The sequence below is a fragment of the Cottoperca gobio genome, chromosome 3, assembly GCF_900634415.1.
Source record: "Cottoperca gobio chromosome 3, fCotGob3.1, whole genome shotgun sequence".
Classification (NCBI taxonomy): domain Eukaryota; kingdom Metazoa; phylum Chordata; class Actinopteri; order Perciformes; family Bovichtidae; genus Cottoperca; species Cottoperca gobio.
The window spans coordinates 11717567-11739589 of record NC_041357.1 but is presented as its reverse complement, the minus strand read 5'-3'; the positions used below and the strand labels follow the sequence as shown (position 1 = coordinate 11739589).

General features: G+C 39.9%; 1 protein-coding gene across 10 annotated transcripts in view; it reads left to right on the top strand.

The window, feature by feature from the left end:
* Positions 1-22023, top strand: part of myo9aa (myosin IXAa) — a 99888-nt gene that overhangs the window by 9680 nt on the left and 68185 nt on the right. For 9 of the 10 annotated variants that reach the window (XM_029457666.1, XM_029457692.1, XM_029457656.1 and 6 more), the window contains exon 2: positions 12849-13820. In XM_029457666.1, the coding sequence (XP_029313526.1) occupies positions 12936-13820 (885 nt within the window). In that variant the 5' untranslated portion in view covers positions 12849-12935. Of the gene's footprint in view, positions 1-12848; positions 13821-22023 lie in introns of those variants that run through there. The other variant, XM_029457674.1, reaches the window with a different exon arrangement.

Below are 22023 nucleotides of genomic sequence, written 5' to 3'. Positions count from 1 at the left end.
ACAAGCTCCCAATCCCTGTTACACATTTCATTGTGTGTATGTCCGTGCTTATATACACTATTTCATATACTGTACATACTTTGCTGTACGCACGGCTTTCCTGCTGGTTGGTCTTTTACGTGTTGAATGTTTTCTGGAGGAAACTTGCCAGTGTCCTTGCTGCTCCTCAGTGCTGTTTTCCCTCAGGGGCGGCTGAATGGGTCAGTTTTCCCCAACAGACTTCCTTTCTTAGGGGGAAATGGAGTGTGCATAATCCAGGTCAATGATACCTGCCAGTCCCTCACCGTCCTCTTTTTTCATCTCCCCTCCACCTCTCCAACTGCTGCCTACCTTTTGAACAGTTGTGTTAATTGTTACTAAACCTTTAGTATAGCCCGGCCGTTGCGACCAAGAAATGTATCAAGCAGGACATTTCTCTTCTCTTTGGTGGACAAACTCTAGAAAACATATCTTTAGCATCTTTAGTATTGTGCTTTATTTATTGGCTGACTTGTGCAATAAGCTAAAATTGGCCAAAATATCAGTGGGACTTTTAAATGCCTTTTTCAAAGGCCTCTCTACTGTTTCAATGTTTCTACTTCTAACACTGAAAACAGGCAGTAAAAACCACCCATATGGCTTTAATGAAATTTCTTTGTTATATTTTAGGAAAATAAGAGTCAATATTTACATTTTTTAAAATTAAATCCCAGATAACCATTAAACCTAAACATTTAATGCCTTTTTTAAAACGGCTGTTGATGATGTGCCTTCTTTATTGCGGTGTGGTGTACTTTTCCTATTCCACCGGCCAAATGTAGACTGTGCAGCGTCATATTGATATTTCCAGAGTCTGAAAGGAAAAACACATTTTTCCACTCTAAAACAATAAAATTTAAATGTGAGGTCAGTCCGACAGCAAGGGCCTTGTTTCAGACTCAACAGCTTATACCGATGATTAACAGTCATACAATACATGGTTTACCAATTTCTCCAGGGACACAGGAAATCTGCTCACACACATGGAATACAAATAAATGTATGGAGTATGTAGGAAAATTAGAAATGGTCGTCTTTGATGCTCATCAGATTTAATTGGGAAACACGTTGATTTCTGTAAGTATTCATGTAGTAGTTTCTTTACGTGCTGAGGCCTTTCATTACAATCACAAGCTGTTTCCTTGAAGAACCCTCCACACAAAGGCTTCTGATAACACCATTAAAGCATTAGCTCACATCTTTTTTAGTTTTATAGCTTTGACTTACACTAAACCACTCTCTGGTTGACTCGGACACAATCAAGCTGTACATATGTAGGGTAGATGCTTTCCTTTGTTAAGAAACAAGAAAACTAACATGGTTGGATAAATAAAATGCTCTCCAAGAGATTTAGCCCACAAAGTGAAGTTCATTTACATGTGCATAAGCCAGAGTAAAGCCAGTCAGAGGTGGTTTGAGTTCTCAAAGACAAAAATGTTGTTAAGAGACCCGCAGTCGAGACAGAGTTGGAGACAGGCAACGGGTTTAGAAGCAGGTGCATCAGTATCAGCTGACATGGACGTCTCCTCTGCTACATCTGGGTCGGAGGAACAGCAAAAACAGTTGTCCAAAAAGAACAAATTGCAGCCGGATGTGTTGGTCTTTGTGGATTTTGTGTACTAATTGCAGGAATTATATCATCAGCATTGTAAAAGCAAGGTGTTGTGCACACTATGGCGTCTTCACCCTTGTCACACCAGTCCCCACTGTGTCCTAAATGTCACATGTCTTGTGTTGCATTGCTGAAAACCCTCTCCGTTAACACTTTTTTTCCTGCTCTACATGGTGTAAAACTGGCTTTGTCACTTTTTTCACCACAGCCCATATTGTTTGTGTTATTTGGGGTTACGGTTCCTTAATGCTTACGTTCAGAAATAAGCGTAATGAAATTTTGTATGTGGTGCCATATTCAACTGTGTTTCGATTGTGGCTAAAGTTTAACTCCATTGTTCACTGCATGTGAAGTCCTGAATGCCAATTTTATCCACAACTCCTTTGTCATGATTTCTGTGTCTGACTGAGAGTTTAGAATCCAAGCTCCTAATATACTTTTTCCATCAAGAAGTCAAAAAACAAAACATCTTACCTACTTAATACCTCCTAACGGGTGGACGGCCCGCGACGGAGTTTTATTGCGCCTGTACATGGACATTTTTTAATTCTGAAAAAGAAAAAAATATATATTATATTTTTGGAAAGCTTAGAATTTCATCTATTTTAATATGGAGGTGAAAATCACAACAGCGGTACAATCAGCTCCTCAAACTAGCAAGTACACTCAAAATCAAAATCCTAACTTTGAGCCCACTTACCTATAAAGCCTCATAAATATCCTCTTTTCAGCAATATTTTGAAAAAGAAGCTCCCAAGCCATTGCCAGAGGTCCACACGTTCTTTTCCAGTAAAAAGATATCCACTGTGAACATCGTCACATCGATAAAAGTCCATGAACAGGTGTTGCAATCTGTGAAATCAGCTGATCGATTTTTACATTGTGTGATCATAAACAGTCATAACGAATATCTCGTGCGCTCATCACGGTTCAGACACGTCCTGGTTTTAACTCGGGCTCTCAGCATTAGATTGACACTTCATTTGAGCCAATCGGAGCTTCGATGGGTTTTTTACAACCTTCATGAGCCAATGAGTGTCAACTTGATAAGAAAGTGCCTGCCCTCTTTTGTTACAGACCGACCCTGGATCAGCTCAGCGTCCTGGTAGCGCGCGCATCGTATAGAAAATGAACGTTAGATGCGTCACTTCCCATGGTTTATTTTTTCAAAATAACATTTATTTTCAAAATTATATTTATTATTTATTGTTCAGAAGAAAACATAAAAATATTAGAAAAAAATGTGTTTATACTTCACTCAGTGTGATTACTCCTAACAGGGAATATGGGTATATAATAGTTATTTATAAATAAAAATAATATTTATTAATAAATATTATATGTACAGTACATATTGCACAGTTGGTGTACGCCTGGTGTTACTCTTAGAAAAACCTATCTAATAAATGTATTAACAACACCATGATGGTGTGGTTGTGTTGAAGCCCCCTCAGCTACACTTCCTGTCTCACCCAAAGCTGCTGTCATTGTCCTGGGAGTGGACACAGGAAGTGGAATTCTCCATGGCAACAACAGAGGAGTGGTGCAGCAGTTTACTCCCACAGTTTCTAGGGATCTTTTTCGTAGAAGCCCCCCAGTTGCATTACATGATCACCATTAACCTAAATGGATTAACCAGATTGAATCGTAAGATAAATACATTTTTAACATGTTCCAATTTCATCCAGCCTCTTTCCCTTTTTTATGAGGGTCCATTAGAACCAATCCACGAGTCATTTAGGAGCTTTTGACTTAACCTTGCACTCGTTGGATTAACAACATTTGTTGCAATATTCTTTTTCAGTGAAAGCCTGCAATGTTAAAATACTGAGTCAGAAAAAAAAAAGGACACAAGTTCTAGGTACAGATGTTACAAACACTGCAGATATCAGAGCACACAGTAGCATGCAATATTTTCCAATTTCTTTTTTTTTTTTTTAACAATGTTGTCCTTGGAACTGCTGCTGTACTCTGTATTAATTTCCTTCCTCTGCTTTGTCCCGCCACTCTCTCCAGTCCACCTCAGGCAACAACAATAATAGGTTCTGCACAGCAAACACACACATGGCACTTCGTCCAGTGTCATATTTTCGTGTGGTTGGAATGTGGAGGGAGTTGGTGTAGGCCCAGCGCTTCATTCAGAATGACCAGCCACAGTTATCCTCTGCTGAGTGCACAGGCGGGCCTAAGAGGCCTTCAGTCATTTTTAATTACGGTGTGGACAGTGATTCCAGCATGGACTTGTTCCAGCCCGGCTCCGGCCTCACTGATTCAGGTGTCTTGGTAACACACTTCCTGTAACCCTACAATACCTGTAGAATAAAGGCGAACACAATGTAGTTTATTAATTGGTTTTCATTCTTTTAACTTTCATCACATTAATGATTTCCTGCTTCATTCTGGTGAGTACTAGTAGTAGTTTGTTAAATGAGCTGTCAAGCTCTCCACATCATTATGTTCCCCTATGTAGGACTTGCCTATATCTCAAATGCCACAGTGATCTTGAATAATGAATTTAATCCAGAGCTAAATAAAGTAATATAATACGGAATTTAAAGGACCATACAAGTGTCTTTTGAAAGTTTTAGCTCCAAATCCTGTATGCTTTACATTTTGGTGAAATGAAGAAAACCAATGAGTAGACTTTTGAACCTTCTTGAGTTGGTTAATCCATCACCGTAAACGTCAAGTTTAAACCGTGTTTCCATACAACGGTTATGTGACATTGAACGTGTAAAGTACATGTTATTAGGGCTACAACCAGATATTCTTTTCATTATCCGTTAATAGATTCATCGTCAACACAATTGACTAGTTAATTGTTTAGTCTAAAACATTTTTAGAAAATAGTAACAAATGCCCATCACAAGTACAAACAGCCTAAGGTGACATCTTCAAATTCCTTTTTTTGTCTGACCAACAGTCCAAAACCCAAAGAAATTACATTTATATAATATGATGTATAAAAAAAGAGAAAAGCAGAAATCCCTCACCTTTTGAGAGGCTGGTAGTAGCAAATGTTAAGCATATTTGCTTGATAAATAACAAATAATCGATGATCAAAATGTCAAGTACATACACTTTTGTTTGCATTAAGGCGATTTCTGCGTACACTGGAAGAAATGAATGGAGAGGTCAGGTTAGCATCTGCTGAGGTTCCTGGACATTGCTGGTCTGAGGGCACGTATTGTTGCTGAAATAGTGGAATAAACTGGATGTTAGACAAGCTGTTGAACTGTCTCAATATTATACAGTAATGTCTCAGCATGCTGAAGCCAGGTGGGCTCTTTGAATTTCTCACTTTCCTACAGATCAGTTCTCAAGAAACCAATGTCTTCTCTCTCTTCAGACTTCCAGTCTCAGTCTCTTTTCTCACTTTTTGCTACCTCGGTCAGAGCTCATGTTCCACACCCCGGCCACCACTTCCAACTCCTTGGTAGTTACAGAGAGACTTGAGAGCCGTGTGAGTGAGTGCACAACACAGAGGTAGTAAAGCATGTATGTATGTATGCCCTGAAACCATGTTACTGTCAGTGCATTATAAAAAAACAAAAAAAAAACCTCTTACTTTTGGGTTTTAATTGACAAGCGAATCCAGGAGTGATACTCACGTTCACTTCCACTCCCTTAAAGCCACCGTGACTCATTCTTCTCTCATGGTTCATCAGAGCGGTAAATCAAGCTGAGCTACATATTAAGGGTTTATTGATGTATTTGTTTTCAGGTAATACTGCTCTAATTGTTTTAGGCTTGTCTTAAGAAGCTGTTTTTATCACTCACATTTACTCACTCACATATGCAGTGAACTGCTCGCTGTGTAGACACTTCCTGCAACACTAGAAGGCTGAGCTGGACAAAACAAAGTACAGTTAAGAAAGGATCAGATTTTGATCTGGTTATTTTTACAATACTAATCCATCCAAAAATGTGCCCGGACACTGAGCATTAGGATTGGCTAGGGACATCTCTAGTTTTGTCGTTAAATATCAGGGAAAGTTATTTCATAATTATTTAAAAAGAACATAATGGGTTCCTCTGAGAGAAGTTACGAATCAGTTGTCATCGTCACTTTAAAAAAATCCTCTGACGAAGTAGAGCTGCATTCAGACACTGTAAGCACTAATAAGCTGCTCTGAGAAAGATATTTCCTATGTTGGCAAATCTACTGGTGCTGAAAAAAAGCCCAGGTTCTAGAGCAGTGAGTACAGTCTACACATTTGAGCTTTAAGGAAGCATTAACTGTAATTTTAACAAGACCCTGAAACCAAAACGTTAAAGACGCTGACTCCAGTGCTGGCATCCTGCGCTCCCCGTTTTCCATTGACCTAAATTAGCGTCAAACATGGTCATTCACCAGTGAGTTAAATACAGGGAGAGGTTACAGTTGGCTGCTGTGCTATATCCTCATGTTACAGTCAATTTACCACATAGTCTAGAAAAAAAGTTAACCTCTGTCAACCATTCACTTTGAAGCCGTTATATTGGTATGGTCCAATATTGGTTTTTACATTTCTCCAAAGGAAATGGTGTAAAAACAGCACGTTGTTTTTCCAGGTTATGTTGACTTTGGGGCTGCAATTATTCATTATGAAATAAGTTGTTGAATATTTTCTACACCTAATTAATTATTTGTATAAAATGTCAGAAGATGGGAGCTAACTGCAAACACGCTAGCAAGCTGGACCATGCTAAGGCTCACAGGTCACAAAATGTCCCCAAGTTATTTTCTATTTGACGTATTCTCCCCCCTGGCATTCCACTCGAATTAATTGATTTTGTTGGTAAATGCTTGTGTGACTTTAACTATCACAATTGTTGATGATTAATTAGAACTAATTATCTAAATTGACTATGCAGGTTTCAGTTTCCACTGCCATCAAGTGACTACACTCAGAATCCCAAGAAGCCGGAGAATTGTTGCTCCTTGCTTGACAAGGTCAAGGCCACTCTGTGAGCTACAGCGTTGCCTCTAGGCTGAAGGTGAACTATTTCTGTGGGACACTGCAGAGGCAGCGTTGTGTTACACATTGATACATTTGGGTTGTGGGGAATGGTGACCTGTAATTATGTGTGCGTGTGTGGGTTTGTTGGACATGTTGGTGCTCGTATGGCACGTCCACTGCCACTCATCAATCAGTTGACCTCTCCGTTCCTTTCATAATATAGCTGCATGTGTATTCTAAAACAATGTCCACACTATAGAGGGGATACATCTGAAAATGCTGTTAACATGTGAAAACTAGAATGGCACTTGGAGAGCGCACACCTCCAACAAGGCCAATGCTGCATTCCCCCAGTTAAACTTAACTCCTGATCTTCATGGTCACTTCTATCATGCTTAAATATATTGCAACACACAATTAAGTTGTTGGTATTCATATTTTTTTAAATATTTTTTGTTGCTGTTGACTTCTGTGTTGCAGAAATTCACCCTGATTCTAAAATAAATTGGGGGCGACCAATTTGGGGCAGTAATCGGGCTCAATCCGTACAGTGTCTGCCCAGCTTTAAACGTCTGCTCTCAACATGTCTTCTTAGTCTTCGTATACAACACTTAAACTACACTATGTGGAAGTTATTTTATAGGAAATGCTGCAGGCGTTGTTTTCTTTTCTTTGTAACACTTCCAGTATATCTTCCATATAACAATCAAAGCACAATCTAATTTTCAACACCTCATGCCCATCCCTTTTTTCTTTACAGTTGTTTTTATGACTGCTGTATGTGTTTTATGTCTGAAGTGCAATTTCCGCTGCCTGTATCAGTGAGTGGGGTTGGGCCTGTTTTTGAAGGCAGTGTTGCTCTATTAAGAGCAGGGAAATTATTTTCTGTGTGGTATGTCTACTGCATAACATAGTCTGCCTCTGTGTGCCTTATCTGGGTCTTATCTGTGCTGTAATGCACTGCCATAATTAGCTCCTCATTTCACACATGTGATACAGGAAGACACCAATAAACTAAGCACACCCTTTTGTTACGGAGTATTCCAAAGAACTTTCCAAATTAAAAACGTATTCAGGGAACAACTTACTCAGACAGCAATACAAACAACTACAAACTTCTAACGAATCCAAAAACATTCCCATCATGTGAAATATGTCAAATAGATTTCATGACTGCAAAGTTACCTGGAGGGTTATAAATCATGTCATTCACTCATAGTTCTTATAGTGCTTATGGTGTTCGCAACAAACTAAATGGAACAAATTATTATAATTGTCTGTCTTAGACATACTTTTCCCATTTTTGAGCTGTCTTGCTGTCAGACAAACAAAAGAGTGTTACATTACATAATAATTATAAATGAGTTCAGTTAATATGAAAACAACAAGTCTTAAAAGGATAATAAAAGTATTAAATACAAAATGACACACCTGTCTTTATGTAGTTCATCCAGCATAGCGCATGTCACTTCTTTGCAATTATGAACACACCCAGTGGCCTGAAGCCCTGCTGACTGGCAGGTGAAGGTTGCATTGATTCTAACTTCCCTAAATTCAAGGTTTAATAAATGGAGCATCCAAAACACATTCCTAGTTTATAACATTAACATATTAAATTATTGTCAGTATCTGCTTTTACAAGACAAGTTTAGTCGCCACAATATTGGTCTTTAATAAATAATCTTCCCATTGATAAAGAATACAGTATTTTCTTATTTGCAACTTTACAACAAGGGTTTGTCCAGTCACTTGTGAATTTACCATGAATGTTAAACTGTGTGCAGATGGTGTCAAAAGAAGATTATTATTATCAGCTTTTACCCTGGCCCCAATAAGGTCAGATCAGAGCTACAGCTCTTAGCAACACTTGATTGCAAACTCATTCCTATAACTGATAGAAACCTCATTTACAACAGTAGGAAACCCTCATTGACATGTAGCTAATAAACATAGTAGCTAAATATGGCACCACATAGCTGTCATATTCACAAATGATCCCATAAAAAATGTGTAGACTAGACGTGAGAGTTCACAGTTCAGTACCAACTCACACGCCTTGGTGTAACACATACACATTCCTAGTGGCTGAAGGTACAATAAAGAGCCACCACAACAGTATGAGCCTTGAAAACAAAAGCTTAGCCCTGATTGACAGTGACACACAAACACGTACGGCTTTTCAGAAAGATGACTTCACATCGTAAATAAACTGACCAAACTTGATCCTTCTCTCCTCTGCAACAATGGCAGCCATTGAAGAGTCTGACTCGCATCCATGGTTTCCAAACTGACTATGTTCAGATTGCAGGAATAATGCAAAGAGCATAATTGTCTTAATTATTGTATATCTATAAATACATGTGCCAGGATCTTGGGGACGTAAGTCTTCCATAAATCCCATTTTCAACATACAAAAACAATACATATGCGGTTGTTGTTGTTGTTGGTTAAAAAACCAGGACTCCACCCAGTATTTTTGATGTAATACAGTTTAAAAGTCTGTCCCCTTGTTAAATACATTTGATTAAATCCACTGCATTTGAAAAGAAAAATTGTATTTCCAAATACAACACACCATTGTTTCCATGTTTTGCTCAGGCGTCAGGTTGTTGTAAAGCACTGATCCAAGTACAGATAAGTTCAAACATACTTTAGTGAACTAAGTTTAACTCAACCAGATTACCTGTGTTTGTTTTACAAATCAAGTATTTGCGTTGTAGGAATTCCAGCGTAGTTGTTTGTCGATATCTTAGTTGAGGTTGAGTTTGTCCTGATCTGCTGTATCTTGGAAAAAGTACACTCTGACAGATTCCAGGTCAGATTACTTGACTGCAATTCCTAATCTATGAGCATTCAGGTGATGGAACCATATCTGTTTCTGGTTCAGTTATGCGAGGAAGACCAAGATGAAGAAGAGGCCACTGCAGGTTTCCTCCAGCTGTTCCCCCCGTTCTGCTTTGTCACAAACCTCGAGCTTATCTACATCAGGCCTTTTTCTTTTAAAGTTACCGTGCATGCACAGCTCTCAGGTGAAATGACATCATGCCTCAAACATGTTCTCTTCTTCATCTTTGCTCACTCTCTGGCTTGTGTGTGTGTGTGTGTGTGTGTGTGTGTGTGTGTGTGTGTGTGTGTGTGTGTGTGTGTGTGTGTGTGTGTGTGTGTGTGTGTGTGTGTGTGTGTGTGTGTGTGTGTGTGTGTGTGTGTGTGTGTGTGTGTGTGTGTGTGTGTGTGTGTGTGTAGAGGGTTTTGCTTACTACAATACAATTACTTAATACAATACAATAAAGGCGTTATCTAACCAGTTCACTGTGGCCGCTGCTTCTATCCCGGCAGCTAACCAACATCCTTGTAATATTATCCCTTTTAAAACTGATCCGCCAAATATGTGTCGACAAGGCTTAAATAAAAACCTGTAAGACTCGTCTGTTTGTCTTTTGTCAAAAGACCAGAGCAGCCCATTTAATTGTTCTACCAGATAAATGACCAGTTGTTGTTGATACCAGAATTGGTGAGGCTTTTAGCTCCCTGAATGTTTCATCTAATGTGTCTTTCAAAAAAAGCCTGTCATTTATGCAGGGTTGGACATTTTCAAGTTCACTTTATTATTCAAATAATTTACTTTTTTTCAATTGTTAATTCATTATTTAACTTTGATGCTGTCTGACAATCAAATTAGGCAAAAGGCTTCAAATATGACCCCTCGTCCCAACCCATCTACCTCTCCATCACATCATCTGGCTCTTCGAGCCAGATGATGTGATGATGTGAGAAGTTCTGTGATTGGAAAGTTTTGCCGGTGTTTTCCTGGAGGAGACATCCGTAAGTTGTTTGTCCTCGTGTGATTGTAACACACACGCATACATTAATCACAGTCGGTTAATACCTGTCATTGGCTGTGTGTGTATGGCTCCTGCTAAATGCAGTTAGATTGAATGCTTTGGTTACAAGAGGTGATTTGTGTGTTTTTGTCTCATATGAGTGTGTGTCTGTATTTGGAAAGAGGAGAGGACTGGTTGTGCCTGTGTTTGTGCACCTCATGGTCATATCAAAGTTGCTAAGGCGACACATGGCATGAGAGGTTGGATATGGGGCGACAGGAAATGACCAAGGGTGCAGGAGCCATTTGTACTTCACTCTGAGCACCAACTACATGTGTCCCTGAACCATTTCCTGTTTTCACTTTTTCATCTGCTGTGTTCATGCTGCTCATACTTTGGATGTAGGAGGAGTGTATGATCCTTTTTGTTATTCATGCATTGTGGTATTAAAGATGGATATAATGATGCCTGTAAAGACAAAGGGTTGCTACAGCTATAAATAATATGATAATCCATATTTATACAACTGCATGTAATGTACGAGCTGCAAGGTGAAGTCACAACCGATCACTCAAATATGAATTGTTTGCCAAATAAAATACGTGGAAATAAAGGTTTAGCTACAATCTTTAAACGTACAGGTTGGTATGTTGGCCAATGTTCACCTCATCGATGTGTAGCTGGGATGTTTATTGAGTATACTGTATTACGTTGCTCATCAATCTTCTACTCAAATTGAGAAAGCAAAAGACTCAGCAGGCTGCCTATGTTTTATTAATATAAAAAGATGTTGTTAAAGAAGACAGACTGATTCAATTAGACTTTTAAAGGCCTAAGAGGTGAATTAGAAGGTAAAATTGCCAAATATTTGCTAGTTCCAGCTTTTCAAATGTGAGCATTTAAACCTTTTTCATTTACACACATGCTAGTAACCTGATTATCTTTGGGGTTTGGACTGTTGTTCAGTACTTATGAAGACACTACTTTGGGCTGTGGGAAATGAAACCACTTATTATTCACCTTTTTCTTACATTGTATTTATTAAACAACTTTTCAGTTATCGATACATTTAAAGTCCGACTCTGCGATCTAATGCTTCTTTAGATACTCAGTTTGGAGCAGAAGCTCAGCATTAAAAGTCCATTTTAGAAGAGGCAGGGATACTAACTTCTAAACAAATGTTGGCTGCTACAACACATACTCTATGTTTAATAGGGGCGACTTAAGTAACACAGTACATCGTCTCTCTCTACCTGCACGAAAAAAAAGCCACAGCTGATGGCAACAAGTTGAAGGCCATTCCTCTGCGTTGAAAAATCAGTATTTAAAGTAGAAGTCGACGAGACGAGTGAAGGAAAGTGTGTACAACATTAAGACAAATTATAGCACGTCACATAATAACTCCCGGAATGCATTGAACATTTCAGACTGATGATACACAAGACTGTAATGCCATCTGGGTTAGACGAAAGAAGGAATACTTAAGCTATTGAAATGCAGGCTTCATCTGTGGTCGACGGACTCTTTTTGCCTTTTATATTTCTGCCTCATCAGCATTCAAAGCATCAAATGTGACAAAAAATCATTATCCTCTAAAAGCAACATTGGGCTTCATTCACTGATAGCCAAAGCCTGCACAATGGTCCACACAGGGGAAAAAACCCACCTGCGGGGCTCCACTGAGGCTTTTTGTGGGACATCACATGGATATATGTTTGGTTTAAAGGCTTATTAATTTGCAGTTTTGCAGACGTAGAGCATATGGCCCACTAACCTCCACTTCTATCCCGAGCAATGTTGAATTGACCATTCAAAAATAACTTTAATTGATTTTGTTCAGATGTAGTTTTATACATATGTATGCTACAGAACTGTCTAAATCCTGATGGTACCAAAGGAATCACAGAGCAGCAGAGTTTTTTATCAGCAGCTCAGTCACTCGTCTCTTCCTCTTTGGCCTCTTCTCACCCCGTGATGCCCCTCTGCTGTGTATTAAAGAGGGAACTTGTGAATGGCGTGATTGTGTCTTCAGTAAAGAGTGTGGCAGCTGCTGGTCTCGGCGTTGGCGAGGGCTTATGTGTGTGTTTGGGTGTGTGTATGTGTGTTAATGGTAATCCTGTAGATCCCGATGACTTATCCTTTATCCTTCATGAGAATGCATGTCGGGGCTCCTGCAAAATAATTTGGCCCTTCCATAGATTACATAATAGCACATGGAGTCTGTCATAATCTGACACGTTTTGTAATCTGGTTGACTGGCTGTGCTCTGGTTTTAGATTAATTCAACAGTTGGTAGAATCAGTTTTTATTGCAGTGTCGGATCATTCCTGCTGTTACTTTGCTGTTTTCATTATGTTGGATGTTTAATCTATTTTGTGTGAAATCTTTGTGTTAATCTTGAAACGAGTGACATTTTTTAGGGTATTAATTACTCGTTTTTCTTCTGCTTCACAGTGGTAATGTCTTGAACCGTTGGTCTCTCCAGCCCAGTAAAGGACGTGCCAGTGCCGGGCTGCTGCTAATGGGAACTCCTGCTTTGCCATGAGTGCTCGTGATGGCGGAGGTGGTGTCGGTGGCATGGGCACCCTGGGCCGGCGGCCGCGCTTTGAGAACTCTGAGTTCACTATGCGCATCTACCCAGGTGCCCTGGCCGAGGGCACCATCTACTGCCCGATCAGTGCCCGCAAGACCACCACAGCCGCGGAGGCCATCGAACGCGTCATTGAACGCCTGCAGCTAGACCGCACCAAGTGTTATGTTCTGGCTGAAGTGAAGGAATTCGGTGGGGAAGAATGGATTCTGAACCCCGGCGACTGTCCCGTGCAGAGGATGATGCTCTGGCCCCGCGTGGCACTAGAGCAGCGGCCACTGTCTGGCGGCGAGGATTACCGCTTCCTCCTCAGGCAGAAGAACCTGGACGGTTCAATTCACTATGGCGGCAGCCTCCAGATGTGGCTGCAGGTCACAGAGGAGCGCAGACGCATGCAGGAACGTGGACTGCTGCCACAGCCTGAGTCTCAGGGTGACCACGCAGATCTTTGCTGCCTGCCGGAGCTCAACGAGCGCTCGCTGCTGGACAACCTGCGCTCGCGCTTCCGCCAGGAAAAGATCTACACGTATGTTGGAAGCATCCTCATTGTCATTAACCCCTTCAAGTTCCTGCCCATATACAACCCCAAGTATGTGAAGATGTATGATAATCATACACTGGGAGATTTGGAGCCACATATTTACGCCGTGGCGGATGTGGCGTACCACGCCATGCTGCAGAGAGAGAGAAATCAGTGCATTGTTATATCTGGGGAGAGCGGCTCTGGGAAGACGCAGAGCACAAACTTTCTCATTCATCATCTGACTGCTCTAAGCCAGAAGGGTTTTGCCAGTGGAGTGGAGCAGATCATCTTGGGGGCCGGGCCAGTATTAGAGGTAAGCACAAACATGAATGTTCAATACAAATGGGAGATGTGCGTGCGTGCGTGCGTGGCACGGTTTCTCTTTAGTTCTCTCCGCGCGGTTTCTCTTTAGCTCTCCCCTCCCCTCTCCTTTCCTCCGCTCTGTAGGGTGTGCGCACGTGTGTGTGCGTCAGGTGCGATGTCCCGCCCTTCGCAAAACAGAGCGAAGGAGAGAATATGAATGCGCAAAGTAGACAGTACAAACTTAAACGTGCACATAAATTGGATCAATAGCATAAGCGTTTAGTTTATTTAATAAAAGAGACCTGTCAATGTGAAAAGTGAGTTGTGAATTATTATTATTATTTTTTTTATATATTTTGAGAAAAAAATAAAAAAACACCTTGAATTTCAGACGGGGCGCGGGGCTCCGTTGGCCGGGCGCAGCGCCCTGCCAAGACAATGGGGTGTGTTATATAGGGTGGTGATGGCCTAGTGGTCTAGTGGTACGCCTTCCAAACAAAATACCAGGCTACCACCATTGTGCCCCTGAGCAAGGTACTTAACCCTGAGTTGCTCCAGGGAGACTGTCCCTGTACTTAGTTCAATGTAAGTCGCTCTGGATAAGAGCGTCTGCTAAATGACCTGTAATGTAACAATGGTAGGGGAAACACTGGACTATGTTGGTCTATTCTGTACTGGGAGAAGGATCCTTTCTCTTTTGCTCTTCTTGAGGTTTCTTCCATTTTTTCCCACGTTAAAAGTTTTCTTGTGGGATGTTTTTCCTTATCTGAACCGAGGGTCTAAGAACAGAGGGTGTCGTATGCTGTACAGATTGTAGAGCCCTTTTAAGGCACATTTTCTATTTCTGATATTGGGATGAATAACGTTGACTTGATTTGGGACTTCATCTGGAGTGATAAAGTCGGGAGCACATGGTTATAATTGATTTATTTAGAAGACGATCTTTATGTTGAAGCGTTAGTTGCTGCACCTTATTAAAAAGCTCTCATTGTATTAAAAATAATTCTGCGTCAGACCTCATTACACAGATCCTATCTCAGATGTCTCTTAAGGCTTTTAGCTTAAAGTTGGCTTGTTTTGAATTGATTTGAGACTTGACTTGGATTTGCCCCAAAAGACTGATAGCTCCTGCTAATAATGCTTCTTGGTTCACATTGTTTTATGTTTGAATTACTACATAAGAGGAGGAAGAGGATATCATCTGTAGATATTTAGGTTATATCAATATGTGTGGTATGATGTTTGCCTGTAAATGGATTGATTTATGCCACCATACACAACATGACTCACTGTGAATGTGAGTTTCTGTGTAGCTTTTAACATCAGTTACACAACACTGCTTAGCCACAACTGTCTCTATGGTTGGCCCCGAGTGTCCCCATACAGAGGTTTATTAGGGGATCTCTCTATCTCTAAGCAGTCAGTGGCCTATCAGTGGTTACAGTTGTAGATTTTTATTTTTGTCATTATGGACACTTTATTCTGCACAGTGGAAAGATTGTCTGAAGGACGACCTTGTAGAGGCCCAGTCAAAGGTTGTGAAGGAAACTGGTTGTTTTCATATCACTCAAGACATTCCTCTCTTATTCCATTTCCTCTTCAGGGACCTGTCACTTTAATGCAAGGCAGTCAAGATTCTTTGACAAGTTCACAACCACACATTGTTTTCTCATTTGTCTTCAACATCAACTGAATTCCTAATGGTTGCATAACACCTTTTAACTGTATGGACAACGCTGCCAGTCAGGAAGGCAAACACAGGTTTATAAGAGGTTGTATCGCTCACTGTCACGTCACCTGACCACCTGCTGTTTGCACTTGATTCTCTTACAAAGAGAAATGCATACATACCTTCTGGTATTTCTTCATCTGGGTATAGTCAGCCATAACAAACATGTTCATTATCTACCAGCCAAATAATTGATTATATTTTGACTCAATGGCTTCTCTACTGGAGGTGATGTCAGTTTTGAATAGTTAATATTGCAGTTAAGATAATTCATCTGTTTCAGTTCCTCCCCATGTAATAAAATACAAATTCTGCCAGTGTTCTCAGTATTAATGTCAAGTTGAAAGTGTCAGATTAGAAGCCACGTTCAAAGTTAACAGACAAGAGAACAATCTTTGCAACAGGTAGCTCTACACTGCGTTTTTTTTTTTATTGCTTTCAGTTTAGCAACCACAGTTCTCAGGAATGCTGTGATGCTGGAGTTAATGTGTAAGCATATTGGGTTAATCCTTAACGCAGCAACACGAGTGAGTAGTTTTGAGTGCAGAGGAGCACCCTTTAATTGTTTGCACAGTAAGATTGCGTATCTGCCCGCGGGGTGATTGATGCCAATACTGGAGCTGTGGTGCTACTGCAGAAAGAGATAGAGGAGAGGAGGGGGGGGAACAGCAGCCAACATTACCTAATAGGAAGTTTGATGTCTGGGTTACAGTAACAAAGTGCAGACCTCTACTGTACTTAATGTTTTCCTAAATGTAAAGGAATTGAATTGAATTTAACCTTGACCTCTGACATGCACGATTGGTTTTCAAGAGTTGTAACTCATTTGGGTTGAAGAGGAACTGTTTGCAGGTGTTTGGGAGTACTTATAGTATGTGAAAAAAGTTGTTTAAAGGGGACATATCAAGGAAAAACACAGTTTCAGTGCTTGTACAAATAGATTTGGGTATCTGAAGAGCATACCAACCCACAAACTGTGAAATAAGACAACGCAGCCAGTTCTTTTTGGGATGCTTGTATACAGATTGATAATTAGTTTTTTGAACATTAAAGCATGTAAACATCTTCATGTAGAAACACAAAATACAAGTACGAACCTGGAAATTAGCATAATGTCCCCTTTTTAAAGCCATTTGTGGCTCCAGAAGGAGCTGCACACAGTCTGATGAATGTCCTCAAGTGATGTCACTTGAGCCAGTGTCAGTTGTGTCTAAAGTTTAAAAATGAAAGGAATCTGGTGTGAAGTAAGAAAGAAGTATGTAGCGCTGTAGACTGCTCCTTATCTCTGCTTGAGACTCGCGGCTTAGCCACTACTAGTAAAACACAACTGAATCTCTGACCAAGCTGTGAGCAGCCAAGTTGCATTGTGGGTAATGTGTGTAGGCTCAAGGTTTTGACAAGAAAGAAGAATATGTAAACGATTAAAAAAGATGCTATCTCTGGTTCTGCTGCATCAATCTTGATCATTTATAAAAAAATATATCCAATGTTAGTCCAACAGTGTTAAAAGAGTGCAATGCTAGATTACTCTTTTGAAGAAGAGAGAGAAGGTACTAGTGAAACACCAACTACAGATACTACACTGTAAATGTTGTCATCTTTGTGTCAGCACAGGCTTTTGTGGATAATGCTTGGGTTGTGTGTCGGGTATTTCTAGTAGTGTTTTTAAGTTTTAGGAAATTGGTTTAGGGTGTAGGTTCTACAAATCCAGTATTACATCATGTCATGCCAGAATTTAGGTTCACATATTAAGCAGGAAAAAGTGAGTTGAGTTTTATAAAATCACTATGGAAAGTAATGTGTAGGAAGAAATAAATAATAGCTAATATTAGACTTTACTAAAACATGACACTTAATTTCCATCAAAGGTTTGAGGAGAATTCAGGCTTATTTTAAAGGTTAAAAATGTTTAGTTTCTTGCTTAATGTAATCGGCTTTTGGGTTTAATTTAGTTTAAGAGATGTAGAGAATATTACCTTTCCTTCCCACTTCCAGAAATGAGTGACCAGTTCATCAGTCGGATATCCAAAACCAGGACAGTGTTAAGCCATCAGACAGACGTTTCCTGTTGACTGTCAGGCGCAGGGCAAACTCACCCGAAGCCTAAAGCTTACAGAGAGAGAGAGTTTTTATTTTTTTAAACTCCTGATAGAGGATATCACTTACAAGAGGTTTTGGTCTTTTGGGAAACCAGCCAACAGCTGCAGTTATGTGTTAAGATCCTGACAAGCCCCGTCTCTCAAATGCTCCAATTAATAAAACTCAACTTAAAGGAGATGAAAACATAAACCATGTTTTGCTGGTTGGAAAAACACAGCGAGTTACAGTGTTTTGGTTGAACATGGTTATTATTCTAAAATAAGGCAATTTGAGATGTGACAGACTTTCGTGAGTTAGTTTGAAGGGATTGGACAGATTTTACTGATCCTACCTTCAACACCTTTGGACTTGCAGAATGAAGACAAATACAAGCATACGTGAAATACAACAGATACTTCACCTGATGCTGGTTGAGGGCTTATCTGCTGTCTGTCATTCTTGACGTTGTTTTCCTTCTTGCGCCAGCTATGACTCAAATTGACATTAAGCTTGTGACTACATATTTGCACACTGGAATTTATTGTGTGCAATAGTTTGCGTCTCTTTTGTCTCCATGCCAACATTGAACATGATACACAGGATGTTTTGACTCTTTCTCAATAACGCAGTTACTTTATAGAATAGAAACTTTAAAGCTCTTTCCAATCCACAACTTGGTGTGATCATATTTTAAAGCTGCATAAACGTGTATACTAACGACAAACACTGAAATTAGCTCTTAACGATAGGTTAGTGCAGATGTCTCGTCTTTTCTGAGTTCGCTACTTAATAGTTAACCTTGTCCATTTTTAAAAAGGTATTTGTGACCTCTACAAAGACAAATAACTGTTAGATTAAAGATTTATAGATAAAAACATGTATTTTTGGATAGTTTAGAGATGGATCCGTTGGTGTATTTCTTTTTTTTATTTACAGTTTTTCTTGTACTAGCTAGACATCATCTAGTGTTTAACTACCACCCAGGCTTTAAATCCATAGGTCAGCCTGTCGTGTCTTTGGGTTTTCAGGTGGCTACCTGACATTTAAAAATTTCCTAAGTAGGTATAATAAAGAGAGATGTGCTTAAAATGCTACCGACTGGGGCGTCCTGGTAGCCAAATGGTTAACATAACCGCAACGTCGTACCCTTTACCGTTTCCTGGACATCTCTACAGACTTTTCTATAAAAAAATAAAGGAAAGATCGGCAAAAACTATACGTAAAAAAGAATACTGCACCAACCAAATTTAACACTGATGTCTTTATGGAATATAATAAATAAGAATTTGGATTCAGGCCAGTTTATGTTGAAAATATAGACCGCTCACAGGAAGTGCGGTCATTTGTTTTTACATGTGAGCCAAGTGACAGCTTAATATGAGCTCAGCTGTCTTCTGTTCTCCCCCTGGGTCAAGAGGCAGAGTTTGGGGTTACGTCACGCTGCGCACTCTGACTGTGCATCATCACAATCTGCTTTCCAAGCCCAGGGTGTGTGTGTGTGTGTGTGTGTGTGTGTGTGTGTGTGTGTGTGTGTGTGTGTGTGTGTGTGTGTGTGTGTGTGTGTGTGTGTGTGTGTGTGTGTGTGTGTGTGTGTGTGTGTGTGTGTGTGTGTGTGTGTGTGTGTGTGTGTGTGTGTGTGTGTGTCACACTTCAATGCCTGAGCTGCAAAGCATCGTCGCTGCTGCCATCAAAGGATGGACACACTTTCATGTGCACACACATAAATTCAGTCGGGCACAGAGACATAAAAGCTCTCAATCATTACCCTTATTTTATGGCGGCCTGAATACGGAATCATTAGTAAATACAGATTTCTATGCAAAAATGGAACGTGAGGCTGATCCAATGAACTAAACAGTTGACAGAAAACGAATCAACTATAAATTACATATATTTTGATAATCATCTAATTAATTAATGAAATATAAGGATCTGCTGCTTTTCTTATACCATAGTGAACAGAATCAGAGGACATCTCATCAATTCTTTACCATTTTATACATTTTTAACAGAATTCATCAAGACTTAACTGATTATAAAATAATTTTTAGTTACAGCTCTAGAATTAACACACAACATACATTTTAGGCTTCTTTTAGCTCATTGTTTTTCTTACAAATTGCCTGTATCCATGTAGCTGTGTCTTTAGAAGTTCTCATCAACCAGTCGGCAGTTGTTTCCAATTAAAAAGCTGTAATTGACCTATTTGTACGCCAACCTTTAGCCCAGCACCAAACACCAGAGGGACAAAGTTGGTGAAGAAAGACAAAATATCCAGCAGATGAATAAACAGATATTTTTCTCAGGAGTTGGTGAAGACCAAAACACCGCTTTAAGAAGTGTTAATGTTGGACTTTCATTCATCACCAGAAACTTAATTTTGCGTCTGCAGTAACAACTTTATAAGCCATATATTGTGGTTGTGTATACGTCAGCTTGTTTCCCTGTGATGGCCAGAGATCTATTAAAAGTTTGAGGTTTGTTTTCTTTAGGATTCAGCTTTATGGCAACATGTGAGACATCACATGCCCTTTGGTAAAGTAACTCTTGTAGTTCTTTGTTAAAGTGCAACATATCTGCAGAATTAATCTCACCTACTGTTGACCCGGGGAGCTCCTCTGGTGCTCCTCCGTCTTTCCCCAGCCAACAGAAACACTCTTAGTGTGAGTCAGCCCAGGTCTACAGTTTCGCCTCTCAGCCTTCCCAGACACAGAAACGTACACATACATTTGCACATCTAATACCATCTCCCCAGAGATACTACAAACACTGAGTAGGATTAGTGTGTATTACTGGGATCTCTCCCAACTGGGCGGGGTCGAGCGAGATTTACAGAGCCCTGAAAATGTTGTTTTCCTCAGGCTGCGGTGGAATAAAAAGACGAGATGAGAGAGAGAGAGACGGTTGTTGCAGAATAGAGTTGCATTAGTTTTTGAGCAACTAGTCTCCTTGTCATGAGGATTATGTAACATCAAGCCATATGTTTAGAGTTGTTTGCTCAGGGTTGTCCGAGATGATCGAGGAAAGGCTGATCTGTCACTAGTGGTAAATAATGATCAGAGTGCTTAATTTAACTTTTATTACCGTTTTATTATTAATCTGTCCATTATCTTCCACTTTATTTGTTGTTTAAATGAACTCAGCCAGTAGGGAGCAGAAGCCTCGACACTCACATCCCGGCTATTCATCCGTCTTCTGTCAGAGTCGATGCACTCTCTCATTCACTATTTCTTTTATTGGCCTTTCTGAAAAAATGAAGCTCCTGTGTTCCTTGGGTTTACTTTCCATATTCAGACACATTGGCTTCCACTCCAGTATTAGAAGATAAAACCCTCGTTTTTAAACCAAGTTAAACAAAGATTATTTTGTGAGGAAATAAATGGCTACTCTCATGAAAACACAGACTTGTGTCATCACATATATCCATATTTTATTTTAGCTGTAATCTGTTTTCTAAAAACTGCTTCACCGTTCACTCATTTGTCAGGCTGGGGCATTTAACCCAGGGTTTATGGGAAAATGTGTTTGTTAAAACAGAAATTCTGAGAGAAACACCTTTCTTATCTAAACATATAGAGTGAAGCTCAGAGCATACAGTTGAGAGGCTCTTTCCCAAGGCTCAAATTGTGGTTATTTGCATTATTAAAAATGTCAAAGGGATTTTTGACGAGGTTTCTTACTATTCTACAACTACAGATGCTCACTGCACTTGTCTAGACTTGAGATGCCAACAATATTTGGCATTTTTCCCACAACTTTGATGGGAATCTTACTGTCACATTCAAGCAGTGACTTACTTTCTTTAAAGCAGTTACTCTTTCAGTTCATGTTGATCAAATCTTAGGTTAGCTACTTTCATCTGGTCAAATGTTTAAGAAATGATAACCCACTAGCAACAACTGCAGACTTGTATCACCAGTGTTACAATTACTAGCATTTTGCTAAGCTGAAAGAAGACAAATGCTCCAGCTGTTACTTTTCCCCAATTGTTTATCTCTCCATCCCGGTGCCAAGCTCTTATTTTCCTCTGAAACTATCTACATGAAGACTGGCACCACTGGCTGAAAAGAGGAGTACATACTGTTCCTGCTTTGTCAACTATCGAGCAGAGCCTAGTGTTGATGCAGCTTCTCGCTCTGACTGTAACAGCTTGAGGTCGAAGGTTACAGAAAGATTTGGTGGAGCTTCATCAGTCTCAAAGGGGTCAGAGTGATTTGTTTGCCTTCTTAGCTGACCGTAGTTTGTGTTGTGTAGCCGCTCAAACTAACCTTTATTAAACTTGGATCTTTTGAACTCTGCAGGTAAAGTGGGGATAGAAGTTATTTTTGTAAAATACATTCATTGCACATCACTAAACTTGTCACAGTCCTCCCTCCGTTACAGTGCTCTAATACAGCGGAAATGA